Source organism: Neomonachus schauinslandi, chromosome 3, assembly GCF_002201575.2.
Source record: "Neomonachus schauinslandi chromosome 3, ASM220157v2, whole genome shotgun sequence".
In the NCBI taxonomy this organism is placed as follows: domain Eukaryota; kingdom Metazoa; phylum Chordata; class Mammalia; order Carnivora; family Phocidae; genus Neomonachus; species Neomonachus schauinslandi.
This window is the reverse complement of record NC_058405.1, coordinates 170,738,024-170,754,686: the sequence shown is the minus strand read 5'-3', so window position 1 is coordinate 170,754,686 and position 16,663 is coordinate 170,738,024. Positions and strand designations below refer to the sequence as shown.

Below are 16,663 nucleotides of genomic sequence, written 5' to 3'. Positions count from 1 at the left end.
CTTTATATATGGAAATAATATCTTTCTCTCTAGTTTGGAAATAGAATAAGTTATATTAATGTATTTCCTAATATTGAACTCTTTTTGTAAACTCCACTTGGTCAGGATGCTTAATTATTTTAATCCTCTTCTAGACTCTTTTTGCTAACACAAATGTGCAGCACCATTCCCACAGTCTCTGAAAACGCAATTTTTTCCCATGAATTTGATACCAAAACTCAGCTGGTATTAAAACCTGATTTGAGATTGTGTGAGACTCTGTATTTATTTAGTCTTGGTATGATTATTATATTTCTTGTTGTAGAAATGTCCATGTGATTGAAGAATGCTGACCTAGACCCACTGGCCATGTAATATACTATACGATATATGAACTCCGTTCTCTTTGTAAAATCCACAACCCAAGGGTTTTAGATTGAGGATTTTGTATCTTATTAGTTCACTATTACTAATTATAAGTTGCCCTCCACTTATTATTTTCTTAATTTGAATTCTTTAGTTTGTATCAGTGTGATACTCCAGAAAAAAGAAAATTCTGTAAGAGTTTAATTAACATTAGAATTCTTTTATTTAAAGGTTTGATACCTTTTAAATTATGAAAATAAAATAGTTTTTTTGAAAATTCATTCAGTAAAGAGGCTTATAAAATAAAACATCAAAGTTTTTTGCTTCTACCTTTGCACTTTTATTCTTAGTTACTCTTCAGATCATTGGATCACTATTAAAAATTTGGCATGTGTTCTTCCAGAACTTTCCTTATGCCTCATACAAAAACAACAAGGGAGGGTTTAAAAAAATTTTTTAGAAGTCTGATTTATTAAGCTGAATAGCTTTTTATATTTTTTGAACATTTGCATTTTGTGAGCTGTTTGTATACTTTTCTGTTGTTTTTATTATCATCAGTCTGTAAAGGTTCAATGTTTTAAAGAGATTAGCTTTTGTCTTTCCCCCCTTTACCTTCTCATTTTTCCCTAAAAGCAACCATTGAATCATTACTAATGGTCTCTTGTGTATCTACTTAGCTCTTTTCCTATATACATGCAAATTTTAATATCTACTTAAAATTGTATATATATATATTTTTAAGATTTTATTTATTTGACAGAGAGAGAGAGACAGGAAGAGCAGGAACACAAGCAGGGGGAGTGGGAGAGGGAGAAGCAGGCTTCCCGCCGAGCAGGGAGCCGGATGCGGGGCTCGATCCCAGGACCCCGGGGCCATGACCTGAGCTGAAGGCAGACGCTTAACGTCTGAGCCACCCAGGCACCCCTTAAAATTGTATATTAATTAAAATGTTTTAAATGTATATCACTTAAAATGTATGTATTATATGTAAAATACATTTTAGTATATTATGCATAATATATAGTCTACTATACATTCCCTGCTTATTTTATATAGCAATAAAAAAAATGCCAGTAGGGCCTTTTTAAAGGCTGCAATATATTTCATTTGTCCATTGAAGGACTATTAGGTTTTCTCCCACCGTCTTGCTCTTAAAATGTAGTAAAAATGCAGTATATGAATGTGGGGAAAAGTACAAGAGGAGGGATTTCTGACTTCAAGTTTCATGAAACTTTTGATGGACAGTACCCTCTTAAAAGTTGTTTCTACTTTTCACACCCCCTTTTAAAATACCTTTGCAGATTGGGGGTATTATGAACTCCAAGTTATGATCAATACAATTTTGGTATCTCATTTTTACCATTTTTATGTCCCTGGTCCTTGTGAGGTGGGCATGTTTTCATATACATGTTAGACGTTTGGTTTTCTTCTGTGAGTTTCCTTTCTGTATTCTTTGCCCATTTCCTTCCCTATAGAGTTGATTTTCTGTCATTTATTTCAAGGAGCTCATCATATATTAGAGATCTTAACAATTACATGTGTCACACGTTTGCTCCCAGGCACCTCTAAAGTCTCTCTCACTTTTGTGTACTGCCCATCCCCTCCGTTGTCTTCTTCCTTTCCATTTTCTCTTTTGCCTAGTTGATTTCCTGCCTTATTTGTATCAGCACTAAACTAGAAGGGAATAAGGGAAAAGGAATTAAATATTTGAATAGGGCCTTCATTTTAGCTAAAAAGGATATGGAACCTTCTCACTTAGTGTGTATGGAGGATTTTGTGGGTGCTTCCTGTCTATTCCAATTTTTCACAAAGTGACTTCCTTCAGAACCATTAATAATGACTAACTATATATCCCAGTGAAAACAGGGAACTCACTGACACACTGGCTGATCAAATGTAAAAAATACAGCTAGTCATTTGGATGTTCTAATGAACAAATATTTTGTCAATAAAATATATTTTCATTTACCAAATATTTGAAATATTTATATGATGCTCCAAACTAGAATTTTTTTTAAGCAAATGCTGTGCTACTTTACTTTTTTTATACTATAAAGACAGAAAACCATAAAGAATCTTCATTAATTCACTTAGAAAGGACTCAGGCTGAAAGACAGGTCAAAGTAACACAATCTTGGGGAAAGATGGGCAATTAGGAAATGTCATATTTTTCAGGAAGGCATTTGGATTGCTAGCTCTTGCAGAGATATAGAGGAGGGAGAAGCAAAGGCTTAATCATATTTTAAAAAACAATAAATTCCTTCATCAATTCCCCCCAGTCCTCGCCAAATAAAAAAGTACCTTCCTCTTTCTCCTCTTATTTTTTCTGTGCCCAATCATTCACATTGTCCCTGAATGTTTCTTGTTTTGTTTGCTCTTAAGTAATCTGAGAATGAAGATTTTTATATTAGCTGAATATTGAGTTTTAAGGTCAGGTGTGGTAAATTCTATCATTTTAAACTTTTGTTTTACATCTTTATAGCCTCTTGCTCTTGGCAAGTTATAATTCAGGAAGGCAGAGAAATTGATGTTAGTATGCAAAAGCAAAGTATTTGGCAGGCAAGATAATCAGCATTTATGCAAACTAAAAATGTTCAACATTTATGAAGATTTAAGAAATGTAGAAAATGTTATAGGGCTGTTTACAAATTAAGATTTATTGCCTGCACCTTGAATCCATAGGGTACATTTTTATCTCTTTTTTTTTAATCTAAGAAATTAGTGGCACACTTTAAGAGTTTACACTATAATAGGCAAATTAATCTTGTCGTATAGAATGAAAAAGGCTCACCATGTGTTGGAAATTTAAGAAATTGTTCCAATTGTATTCTGTCATAATAAACATCTACCCCTTCCCTCCCCCCGTCTCTGCTTTTCCACACATGGGTCATCTGTTTCTGTTTTCTGGGCTAAGCTTACAATGAGAGCAAGCAAGATGGGGCTCCGTCTGTTCTCTCAGTAAAAGTACCAGTATCATTGGTGGTCATAAGGATTCTTCAGTGATCCTTAATATGCTTTTCTTTGACAATGATTATACTTCAATTTTGAAGTATATTATCTTAATACTTCATATTAAGATAATATGTCATAATGCTACAATCAGAGTTTGTCTTTCTAGTAAGTCCAATTCAGGTTCATTTCCCTTATTAAAAAAAGAAAAAAAGTTTGCTTGGAAATGGCAAAAAGGAACAGAAACTATAGTGTGTCATGAACAAAATTCTGGAAAACTTAACTAATCTTGTTCTCTTAACGTGTTTTTCAGGAATATAATGAGTGACTAATCAAATAATTGAACAATTAAAGTCCATTTATTATATGATGTTTTTATACAAAGAGGGTTTCATTTGAAGATAAATTTCTACTCTGGCACATGGAGAGAAGTTGAATAATCTTGGGTGACATCAAATTAAAGGTGATTATTTGTAGTGGATGATGTGACATTTGATGTAGACATTAACTCTGGATATATTATAGGCTTTGGTGTGGGGTCACTAGGAGGATGTGGTAGTGTATGTGTAAACCCTGCGTTTTAAATATAGGGTCTAGTATGCTTTCAATCTGTGGGTATTCTAAGTATGCCCAGATGAGAGTTCTTAACTATAAGCATAATTTTGTTTACCATAAATGTGAAACAAAGCCAACCAGGGACACCTACGGAAGAGAGGATCCTCAAGGACCTGTTTAGACAGTTGCTTCTAGAAAAAAAACAGTCTTCAGTCAAAGACTTGTCAATCCTATTTTTAAAGATTGATTAGGTAGCTGATTTTTTCCTCCTTCTGTCCTTGGAGAAAATGAAAAATAACAGGTCCTCTTCCACTTTAGACTAAACATTCATATACTTTATGACAGTTAGGTCTCCCTTGAGCTTTCTCTTCTTCAGGACAAATTGTGCTAACTCCTTGAATCTGTCCTCATAGGTCCTATTTTTCAACCATTAAATCATCTTATTGTTCTTCCCTGGATCTTTTCCAGTTTCTTCAAAATCCTCTAAAAAGTATAAAGTCTTAAATTATATATCTTTACATATATTAGATAGGTTAGGACTTCAGGATGATATTTATTTCCACCTTCTAAGTCAGAAAAGATGGTCACTATGACACAGGTCAGTTGGATGAGAGGAATAAGAATAAAGAGAGAAGGCAAGTGAGCAGTTGAATATTCAACTCACTGGATTCATATGATCAGAAATAGTAAAACTGTGTCTGCAAAAATGTCATGTGTTCTTCCTAAGTCCTTTGGAAGACACTAAAACACAAAACTTATTATAAAAACAACCAGAACTGCTTTTGTTTTTTCTTTAAACAGATACCTCTTTTTCCTATTTATAATTCTATAAAGAAAAAGATTAGCAGGTGAATTAACGTAATGGCAAGTTCAGGACAAAAAAAAGAGGTGGGTGATAGAGGAAGATGAGCACTTGCTAACTCAAGGAAGGGCACAGGTATTCAGCATTAGACTGACCTCAGCTTAATTAAGAGCTACAACCACTTTTTCAAGCAGGTATTAATGACAGGAGGGGGCATTTGTGGATTGTTATCTAGCATAGCATTATTTTTTTGGTAGTACATGACTAGTAGGAAGAACATGATACTAGCTTTGCTGATATGCTGTCCTGGGTCTGTGGCATTGGATTGTCTTCTCTGTGGCATCACCTTGATTTTGAGTGACCAGCATATCAGCGTACTGTAGGCATTTCAACCTCTCTATTCCTTAGGGCCAAAAAAAGAACCCATAATCTTATAAACTAAGTTCTCATCTGTCTAATTACTATGAGAGTAAGATTCCAGTGTAATAAAAACCTAGAATAAAAGCCCTAAATCTTCTAGTCTTTCTTACTTCAACTTAAGTGCATTAATGATTGAATTCTGTATTTCTTTAATAATTTAACTTTAAATCTAAAGTTTTCTCTAAGCCCAAAGCAAAATACCTGGCACTTACCCTACTCTCTCTCCTGGGTTATGCACCATGAAATGGGGTGAACTGCTTCATAGCCTCCCCAAGAGAGAAATTAAGTCATTACAAAAAGGTGGTTCTGTGTTCTTTCCAATATCCTCCCTATAAATCAACAGTAAATAATAGGGATCACAACAAAGTCAGCTTATAAGAGATTTAATTCCCCAGATGGAAAGCTTCATGATGCACCCATTGCTGGTTTATTTTCATGTTAAGGTGGGATAAAAATATAAATTTGCCATGCCCATATTGAAGAACCCCAGGCAGATCTTAGAGGGCTCTTGCATCGAATGGTGGGCAGTGGTGAAATATTTGCAGTTCGCACTAACCCCTCTTGGAAAGCTAATGCAGTATGGTCTTACCATTTTTGCAGACAGGACAACATTGTTCTGGTTCATAGACTGGGTTGACACACTCAGGAACTGCGCAGTCTGCTACAACACAGTGAACTTCATTGCTGGGCTCACAGCGACACCATTCACATGGAGAGGGCTAGGAACAAATCTAAAATTAGCCCCTTTTCTCCTATAACTTAATGCTTTGCACATTCATATGCTGTCAGAAGATAAAACATCAGTGTTTATATTGGCTTTACTGTATTAACTCCATTTACCATGTGTATGATTCATTCTTCCCCAATGGAAAGCAACCTGGAAATCCAAGCCACAGTGGGTCGCCGTGTGCCACTCAGGTTGCCGTGAGCAATTGGAGCACACTGGGATGACTCTTCCTATGACTTATATTCCTACTTTCCAAAGAAATGTTTGGACAACTAGTATGTCACCTCCTGGTTTGGTTTCCAGATGTACTGATTGCTCTGCCTTCCTCTGGTAAACAGGAATGATACTGGACCACGTGAAATAAGTTTTTGCCATTTGTCAACTTTTTTTTTCCCCAAGAAAGACAAAGATTACTGAGAAAAAAGAAAATGGTAAATGGACATCCTTACCCTTTGTAGGAACTCTTTTCCAAACTAACCTAGACTCTAAATGGCTTTTTTTTCCAATATGAATTTTAGAAGAGATTGCATTTGGGATCCAAACACCCAGGTACTGCCTCTTGAAAGATTTAGTGAATAACTTTCATCTTGCCTGCTTGCTGTTATGAATGAACTGAAATGATTGACTTAAAAAGCCACTACTTAAGAGTCAAAGACTCGAAAAATGGAATTGAAAAGTGATTAATTTAGAGGGGGGAAAAAGGGCAGAAAACAATTTTTGACTCAACAGTACTTACCAGCCATGAGTGAGTTTGAGATTTTCTGTTTCTTTTCTAGAAACTGCCTAATACCACAAATCATTTCAAGCAGTGACCACTCTGTGACTTTCTCAAGTTCTCAAGTTCTAGCTCTCCTTTCTCATGAAACAGAGGCTTGGAGTTCTGGAATAAAAAGTTGGAGGCTTGGAAGTTATACAGGTCTATATTTCTCAAATCATGCCATTTGTTCTGAGAAAATTCTGCCTCTTGTCCTGTGCCACAGGGCTATATTTCCTCTCTTGCAAACTGTGTTAATTAAAGCTCTCTGCTTTTGTCTCAGTGGCTAATGTCCATGTCAGCTCTTATTTCTTCTTGAACCTGACTATTTGGATAATATCAGTGCTTCTTGACTCAGGGAGTCCGTGGGGGTGAACATCTTTCAACGAATTATTTTCAAATTAATTTTACCTTTGCCTTCTGCTTAAAGAATGATAGTCTGGCTTTCAATTATTTTACTTTCAAATTTAGTGGGAATAAGAGAATTAGACATAGAATCTGTCAGAAAGTATTGCTATTTCTTAACATGGTCAATAAATTTATTGAAGGGTACAGTTAAGCTCTTTACTGTGTGGCAAAATGGGTTAAGTATCTCAACAGAATCTGTTGGATCATCTTAAGGGCTGGGATTTTCCTGAAGCTACTCTACTGAATAATCTCAGTAAACTAAGGAAAAGATTTGATACTACAGCTCATTATTTGTTGGAGAAAATGTGAGAAATACTGTGAGAAAGGAAAATTCTTGCTGCTCTCCTGTTCCTTATTTTTCAAACCCCATTGTGTTATCTTAAATCTCCAAGCAAAATGATCCGAAGATGTCCCCCTTTCCTTGATTAATTGCAAACAAGTATTTTTGCATGGCCTTCTGAAGTACAGCAAGGACTTGGCCTGCATTTATTGCTAATATGAGAGAAAGTAGGAACCACTAATCTCACTTCCACACCCTGCCCTCCCACAGCTGTGACTCTTTGTTCTTGCTGGTTCCTTTCTTGCTGAAGGAGCGGCTGATCTGTACAACTCTAGTGGACTGATTCTGGCGTTAAAAATCCCCAAGAGCCCCTAAATTTTCCAGTGCAAAATGTTTACCTCAAAGTAACTGTGGCCTTTGAGAAAGATTTATTGGACTATTAGAGTCCCAACTGATAAAGACACCATTCTGATTCAAACAATATTTTTTGACATGATTAACTACTGGATATCATGTCAAACAATTTACCTATATCAACTTATTTCTCATAATAACGCTATGAAGGAAGATTTGTTATTATCTCCATCCCACAGATGAGGACATAGGCTGAGAGAGGGTCAATAACTTCCCCACTCCTGCAGGTTAAGATAGAGGCAGGATTTGAACCCAGGCAGCAGACCTGCTATACCATACTGCCAGTGAGAGCAAGAATCACTATTCTGGGTACTCCCATTGGAGTAGTTAATTTTCCAGTGCTTTCTACCCTTCTCCATGCACACCAGATCCAGAGGAATAGCCATTAGGAACTGAATAATTGATTTATGGAAGATATGTACCTCTGCTAAGTAAGAGAATTTCACTAGGGTACTTAGTGCATAAAGAGATTATCATGGAGCCATAGAGCTTTTTAACCTTCTGCAAATGTAAATTAGTAAGAAAAGTATAGTAGGTTGAAGTTACGTCGCCACGAGGCTCACGTTCTTGGGAGTGTTGGCATCTTTAGCCTGGTAACTATACTCATGGGTATCTGGGAGAAGCACAAACAGATAATGGTCCAGTAAGGACCCAGGGGCATCTGTGGGAAGCCAGTGGAGACTGGATGTGTGTGCACTGGAATTCTGAGAAGTGTTCTGAGGAAGAGCTAGGACTACAAGCCTTGGTGATAAAAGTACACCTGATCTTTGAAGGGATCTTGCGTAATGAGAAACATAAACTCGGAAAGTAAGAATGTCACCCTGGCCGCTGAGTGACATTGTCTTTGAGTCCTCCTCTGACCGTGACTTTATTCATATGCCACACCCTTCCTGGCCCAGAATCTCTTGTCAGAAACGTGTCATTTCCTCTTTTGTTTTCCTTAAGTTGTTTTGTTTTGTTTTCAAACCCGTTTCAGTCCGTTTCTTCTTATCCTCAATCTCCATGTGTGCTCCACCCCCATTCGGAACACTCAGTCAGATTTAACCCATTGACCTCATTCCAAAGGCCCTTCTTTCCTCTCCAACCTTATCAGGACTTTGCCTTCATGAGTTCATCAGTTCAGACGCCAGTGATTTTTTGCCCACCTTGACTTCCTCTACTGTCCCTGCTTTCTCCTACTCTTCTGCTTCTCCCTCTCCCACTCCCCCTGCTTGTGTTCCCTCTCTCGCTGTGTCTCTGTCAAATAAGTAAACAAAATCTCCTACACTTCTGAAAAGACATTGCCTAAGCAGCAAGAAGTCCCCGGGAGTGAGCAGTATGCTCCCTTGACATTAAGTTCAGTTTAAAAATCCTTCCCACCGAGACGAACCATGAGAGACTTTGGACTCTGAGAAACAAACTAAGGGTTCTAGAGGGGAGGGGGATGGGGAGATGGGTTAGCCTGGTGATGGGTATTAAAGAGGGCACATACTGAATGGAGCACTGGGTGTTATACGCAAACAATGAATCATGGAACACTACATCAAAAACTAATGATGTAATGTATGGTGATTAACATAACATAATTTAAAAAAAAAAATCCTTCCCACCTTGCAGCCTAAAAGTGAAAGGTTTGGCTCTTTGAATAATCTTTACATCTTAAGACTGAGCTGGTTGCAAATTTCTTTTTATCAGGCTCTTCAATGTATAAACTATAGATTAAATCTGAAACTGTCCCCGTAAAACCGAAGATTAAACAATAAAGCTATCCTTAGAGGAACAGAGAACACTGGAATAAGTACTCGGAAAAAAATTATTCCTGCTCGCCTTTTTTAGAAGAGCATGTGAAATTACAACTAGTACATGACTTTTGTCAGCTAGAGATTTGGTAAGTAAGATGATTAAATGACACCACCCGAAAATTTTATACAAGAAAAATCTGTTCCTAAGCAATCTCACAGAACACTTCATTTCTGTGAAAGCTTTGGAAAATAAAGTGGCATTCACTATATCTACCTTTACATAAATTTTAATTGAAATTAAGATTAGAGGTCAAATATTGTATTCACGTATGTATTAGATAATTTGAGTATTTTATGTCTGTTAGGACTCTGTACACCTTCTGCTTAGGGGTTTTGAATATCTAATGTGGCACTCTGTTTAAGTAGAAACCATGCATTTTATCTGTAGTTCCTGCTATCACTGAATATATTTGCATGGCAAATTCAAATGCTGTCCCAGCTGCCCCCAAATTTCAAAGGGGTTTCCTACTACATATATATATGTGTATATATATATGTGTGTGTGTGTGTGTGTATATATATATGTATATATACATATAATTATATAAAATTATTTTATAATAGAGTAGAAGGGGGTTCTTTCTTAAATTCTGGTTTAAGTGACTAAGAATCCCAATTTTTCTGCTTTGTATTAAAATGGAAGTATGGCAATACATATCATTTTTTCAATGGTTAACTTCTGAAGACCTTGAAGCTGAAATCCCAATGCCACTGTCTGTGATTTTTGAGAATTCTTAGAGAATTGGATGGGAGATACCAGAACCCTGGGAACAACAGAATGCTCCATGATTTTCTAAAATGCAGAAAGTAGCCTGAGATCTAGTAACTTAGCTTACTAGAATAACTGAGTAACTCCAGAAAAATTGTCAAATATGCTGTTTGTGAGAATTGAAGCAAATGTAGTCATCACTAAGAGTCGACATAGGATTATGAGAACATGTTATTGCAGACTGGTTGCAGAGAATTTTTAAAATATTTGTGGTAAATGCACATTTATTTTGTACTCTGAATACACCGAGACTTACTTTTCATATCTGATGAAAGCCTGGATGTTTGGTCTATATAACAATATCATGTGGCATCATTATTTATGTGGAGGCTGTTCCTGACATTGTTTATAGAGCATCCACAAGGAAATAGTCACAGCCTATCAGATTTGTTACCCAAATTCAAACCTCAAAGTGACAAGGTGCAGAGCAGTGTTCAGTTTACTTTCAATTCAGTGAAGTTTAAGGTAACAGAATTCTTACAAGCTGAGAAACTCTGAACTTGGAAAATTAGAAAAAAAAATTTCATTTAGTTGGCTTTGTTTGGGTGGCTGTAATATCCTGGTTAGAAGAAACTTCTCTGTAGACTTAATACTTGAGTTCTAGTCTCAGATGCTTTATCACTAGGTGTGAATCTTGGGAAAATGAGATCACCTTTCTGTGCTTTAGTTTCTTAATCTATAAAATGGGACAGTATTACCAGTCTCACAGAGTTATTGTGAAGCACATAAACTGTGTAAGAAATAATACTATGTTATCATTCATTTGCATACTTATTGATGGCTTTCTGAAAAAAATTTAAAAAGTATAAAATTGGACTATAGCATAAGACTAGATTTAAAGGAATATTTAGGTTATTTTTCTTGTTCAAAGTGGGATCTGATTACAGAGGTGGTTGCAGTAAAGTTTTATAGGGCTTGGTTTGTTGGGGGCTTGGAGGGAGGATTTGTGTACCAGTAGAATTAATTATGTCAGAAACACACTGAAGAAAATTTGTTATAAGAAGCCTCTAGATAAAGACTAATTATGGATGGTTAAAATGACCATTATAAATCACCCAGGGAAAAGAAAAGAGAAAAGAAAAGAAACAAACCCATTTTATTTTTCTGATGTCTCAGCATCTAAATAACAACTCAAATACCCTTTCTCTAGGGAGGTCTTCCCTGAATATCTTTCCATCATATCTCTCTCCCTCACATTGCCCATTCAGAGCGCTCATCAATGCATGAGGTTATTTTACTGGTTTGATTATATGTTTGTTTATTTTTATCTGCCTTCCCTACGGATTATAAGCTTCTTGTAGTATATTGATCATTGCTGTACTCTCAGAACCAAGAAGATATCTTAGCCCATAATAGACACTCAATAAATATTTGTTAACATATGCATAATCATTTATGCATAATCTATGTTTTCTTGTTTGTTAAACCATACCTCTGGGCAGGTTCATTTATGTTCATCATGCATGGGGTAAGATTCTGATTCAGTAAGACATTTGTATTTTATTTAAATATTATAAAGGGCACTTTGTGGGGAAAGGTTTCTGACTGAGTCATGAAAAAGTATTTGGGTTCCAAAATTATGACAGTGAACATAAACTCACTCTCTAAAGGCAATTTGAAATTCACTATATCCACTGTGTGGATCACTAGTTAAATCAATCTTCAAGCACTCCATTGACTAGACTTTCTCGCAATAGATAATTACAGATTTATTGCACTAGCAAATACCATCATAACTAAATTTAGGGTAAGAATACATGCAGAGGAATTCCTAAAAGGTCTGAGAAAAAGCTAGTCTCATTTTATAATGTGTGTTAGGTTTAATGGTTGCTTCTTAAACAAAATGATTATAGTATATTATGAACTATTTTTCAGGAAAACAATACACAACAATCCTGATTTTAAACAAGCCCATTTTCCTAAGGGATGAGTTAGATTACAAAGTCCAACAAAACACATCCTGAATATTCTGAGGAATAAAGCTTGATTCCTAGAAAGCCTTCCGTGAGCATTGTCGAAACAGAAGCAATGGATGCATGCATGGATGGGATATATTCTAAGTGCCAAGTTTTAGCACACTAACTACTGTATCAATGGCTTTCCTTCTGACCAAGTGATATTAAGCTTCACATACCATACGGTGCTCCATTCCTTTGATAGTTTTGGCAAAAATTCTCAAAGAGAATATAGCTCAGATTGTTTTTCTAAAAACTTCCCATTAACAACTATTTAAAATTTGATCTCTACCAAGGAAAAGATACTACTTTAAGATGCATTCTTCTTTTAGAGATAATTTATGGCATAAATTTTATCACTTTATGGAACAAATCTCATTACTTTCAAAGTGTATGAGAAATTTGGAAGACTATTTCAAAGTTGCTGATGCCTGTCAGGAATCTCACTGTTCACTTCATTAAAATATACATTAAATTACAGAGTACAACAGTATTTAACATCCACTGTCACTCCTGTAGCTAGTAATTTGCATGTGGCAGATGTCACCTACTAATCAATAGAGCCAATGGATTTTAAACAAAATTCACAATCCTCTGAAAGTAAAACCATTGCATCACTGATTAAAATGCTTCTCAGTGTCCTGCATCAAATGGGACTGTAGTGACCTCTTCAGTGATCTGCCCTATTGGTTGGAGCACATTTGAAACACTGAGATGATAAGTCTTATCAAATTATGAACAGAGTTGGAATTTCTTTAAGAATTTTAATACTACTGAAGCAAATAGAAAACCGGATGCATAAGGCACCTGGGTGGTTCAGTCGATTAAGTGTCTGCCTTTGGCTCAGGTCATGATCCCAGAGTCCTGGGATCGAGTCCCACATAGGCCTTTATGCTCAGTGGGGAGTTTGCTTCTCCCTCTGTCCCTCCACCCTGCTCATGATCTCTCTCTCAGGCTCTCTCTCACATAAGTAAATAAAATCTTAAAAAAAAAAACCGGATGTGTAGATTTTTTTTTAAGTAACAACCTCAGTTTGTCAGCAAATGTGTATGATGTTATCATTTGAGTAATAAGTTAAATAATAGGTGTTCTGGCTTTGTCTGAGAAGCTGGTATTTTGATAATACATTCTGGAATATTATTTCTTGGGTGTTAACCACTTTATGTTTCTTGAAAATAAACATTTTTAGCCAGGTGATTGTAAAGAGTCCACATAGCTTTGCTCATGTAAATATAACAAACTCAGATTCAGAAATAAGATATGTGAATTTAAAAATTATTTATTGACTCTATTAAATTTGTATTATATATAAGATAAGGTATATAAAGTATACCAAGATGAACTATATATCTAGCCTGCCCTTAACAAATGCCAATCTAGAAGAGGAGCTAAGATATCTATAGAAATAAATTTTGATTTTGTAAAACAAATGATTTTTTTTATAAAAATAACTGATGGTATTATTACAAAGGAGGACAGAATTATTGGAGTTAATCTATTTTTATTTGTATTTATTCTGAGCCTAATGTATAACACAAGGATATTGTAAAGCAGTTGAAATACCCAATCTAAAATTATTAATTATCAAGTACAAAAAAAGTTCACTCAGTCTTGAAATTTACCATTATAATTGCAACACAACAGTGAGATCATATTGATTTTTTTTCTTTAAAAATATTTTTTCCTAGGGGTGCCTGGGTGGCAGTTAGTTAAGCATCCCACTCTTGGTTTTGGCTCAGGTTGTGATCTCAGGGTTGTAGGATTAAGCTCTGCTTCAGGCTCCATGCTCAGCACGGAATCTGCTTAAGTTTCTCTCTCCCTTTGCCCTTCCCCCTCCTCAAATAAATCTTTAAAAAATATTTTTTCCTAAAAAAACTATTTAAAAATATTTTTCAAGAGCAGGCACCTCTACAATTATATACTGTCTATTCTAATAAAGTGATGTTATATAGAACCAATTTTTTCCTGAATATTTTCAAGGAATTTCATGACAATAAAATGCAGCTTTTTCTGAAATATGAAGAATAGCATATGGAAAAATAAACTATAGATAAGGAGAATGTAAGCAAAAATATCTTTCTTTAGTTGCAGTCACAGATGTATTTTTTTTTTTAAATAGGCAAAACATACTTATTAAGGAAATACCAGTATGGATTTAAGAAAAAAAGAAAGGATGCTTTAGTGGTCTCTACAGTCTTCAAAGGAGAACCCAAAGGTATAGATGAAGGCTAGAGGATTCACAATGAAGTAAAGATTTTGATAAAGTGTCACACCTATTGTTGCATGAATAGCTTAGGAAAGCAGGAGCCTTTAGCCCTTCGCTGATAAGCTGGATTGACTTTGGGCTTTGGTACCAAAAAAAAGGCCCTTGACGGTGAACAGAATATTTTGTCTAGAGCCTCTATATCTCCATGCTAAGGATGCTCTACTTATCACCTATTTATGCAAAAAGAAAAAAATGAGCAACTGTATAGCTTCAAAACTTTCCTGTCGACACCAAAAAGAACAGATTGTTGATATCAGTTAAAAGCCAGTCATCTACAGTAGCATTAAAACAGGGCCATGTGTGCGTGGGGGAGAATACATCACCGTTAGAATTCTACAACCTGAAAGAATCAGTTCTATTCTATGAGAAACACTGAAAGGAGGTGCCTTGCATGGATGTCACTGGACTCACGGCTCTTCAGGGTTAGGAGGTGAAAGTTCTAGGCCTGCAACCACCAAATCCATTTGTATTGGGAGTGCCAATCAGATTGTTAGTTCAGAAGTCTCTCTCTGCCACTGTCTCAGGATTTCTCTGGGCAAAAATTTACTAAAAGTTGAAGTCTTTTCTTCCTTTTCCATTTGCTGGCAACATTGTACTTTTATATGTTATGAAGAGGTAGTAATTAAAAATTAATGTGAAGTATTTTATAAGTGCTAATATTAAAATATGTTAATTTCCAATTTTAAGTCCAAACAGCAATTTCCTTTTGAATTTTATATTTCATTATTTGATGCTTAATTCATAGCTTACCTCATTCCACAAAAATATGTTGAGATGGCTTATGGGCAATAAAATGAAAGTATATTTTAATTAAAAATATCTTGACCGAGTAATGTCTTGATAAGCCTTTTGACTTTGGTATGTATTTTTTTGATGTAAGGCTCAGCAGAAGCAGTCACAATTTTGAAACTGTGTGTAAAAATGGCTAGTGCTGGGGCTCTTGGGTAGCTCAGTCAGTTGAATGTCTATTGATTTTGGCTCAGGTCATGATCTCAGGGTGGTGGGATTGTGCCCTGAGTCAGGCTCCACACCCTAATTCTCTCTCTTCCTCTGCCCCTCCCCTGCTCACTCTTTCTCTCAAAAAATAAAAAATAAAAAAATAGATGGCTAGTGCTATTGCTCAATGCAATTTGGCCATATGACAATGTAGAATGAGCACATTTGGAGCTCAAATCCTGCCATTAAAGACTGTTGTTTTATCTTAAATCGCTTGAACCTGGGTTTTCTCATTTGTAAGGTGGAGGTAATGACAAGATAATATTAATAGGACTCTAATTTTGCCACTGGATTCTTAGGAGACTAAAAGGAAATTATGTAATATATAAACTATGTAGCATTGGTTAAAAGATCCTCATCGTCATCCTAGGTTTGAACTTGACCAGTGTTTATTTACTTATTTTTTTTATTTCTCTTCATCCATTTTCAATGGCCAAGTATTTCTCAATGGTATATATTGATTATAAATTATTTTTATGAAATTATGAAATGATCATTTCCATTATGAAATGATCATTTCCATTATGAATTATATGAAATATTGAATTTGTAAAGAATATATCTTTTAGAGTTTTAAAAGCAATTTGGGCTGCATCTCTAAAATGTAGCAATGTACGCACTCATATTATGGTTAGATGAGGATGACATTGGGCAACATTTTTAGATAGCTAATTAGATTCTTTTTTACAGAGATGAAACTTCAATCTTTAATCAAATTCTTGGCCCAAACAGATATTTTACAGGGTAACTTTAGCTCACATTTTTTTTTTTTGAATCTTGATATAGGTATGTTCTAGCTTTGATGTGAATGTCCTAGAGTCTCATTAACAAAAGGAAGATTCTCTGTGATTGTCCTTTTTCTCCCTAATGAAGCTTTCTAAATCTCAGCAGTCAAAGGTTTGCTATTCTAGTAGGATTTTATTTTTAACGTTGGGGGAAAATTAAAGTTAGGCTGAATACTTTTAATTTTTTCCCCTGTCATATTTAGGAATGGGAAATAAAACAAATATGCAGTGAAAATAAATGGAGTTCCAGAGACCTGTGGCTGTTCTCTCATAATAAAGAAAAATGACTTAATTTGGTAACCACTGGAAGTTTTTGTGATGACTATGGTATTTCTAAGACTATAAAACTCATTAACAAAATCCATGGTTTGTTGTTGTTGTTGTTTTTAAATTTGTATTTCACTGATGTAAAGATTTAGAAAAAACTCTAAATTTGCAAAAAATATTCCTGGGCAAT

At 35.3% G+C, this 16,663-nt stretch overlaps 1 protein-coding gene across 1 annotated transcript in view; it reads right to left on the bottom strand.

Annotated features, from left to right (window-relative positions):
* Positions 1 to 16,663, bottom strand: part of VWC2L (von Willebrand factor C domain containing 2 like) — a 151,492-nt gene that overhangs the window by 122,994 nt on the left and 11,835 nt on the right. Inside the window, exon 2 of the mRNA XM_021703227.1 lies at positions 5,661 to 5,790. Within this exon, the coding sequence (XP_021558902.1) occupies positions 5,661 to 5,790 (130 nt within the window). The remainder of the gene's footprint in view (positions 1 to 5,660; positions 5,791 to 16,663) is intronic.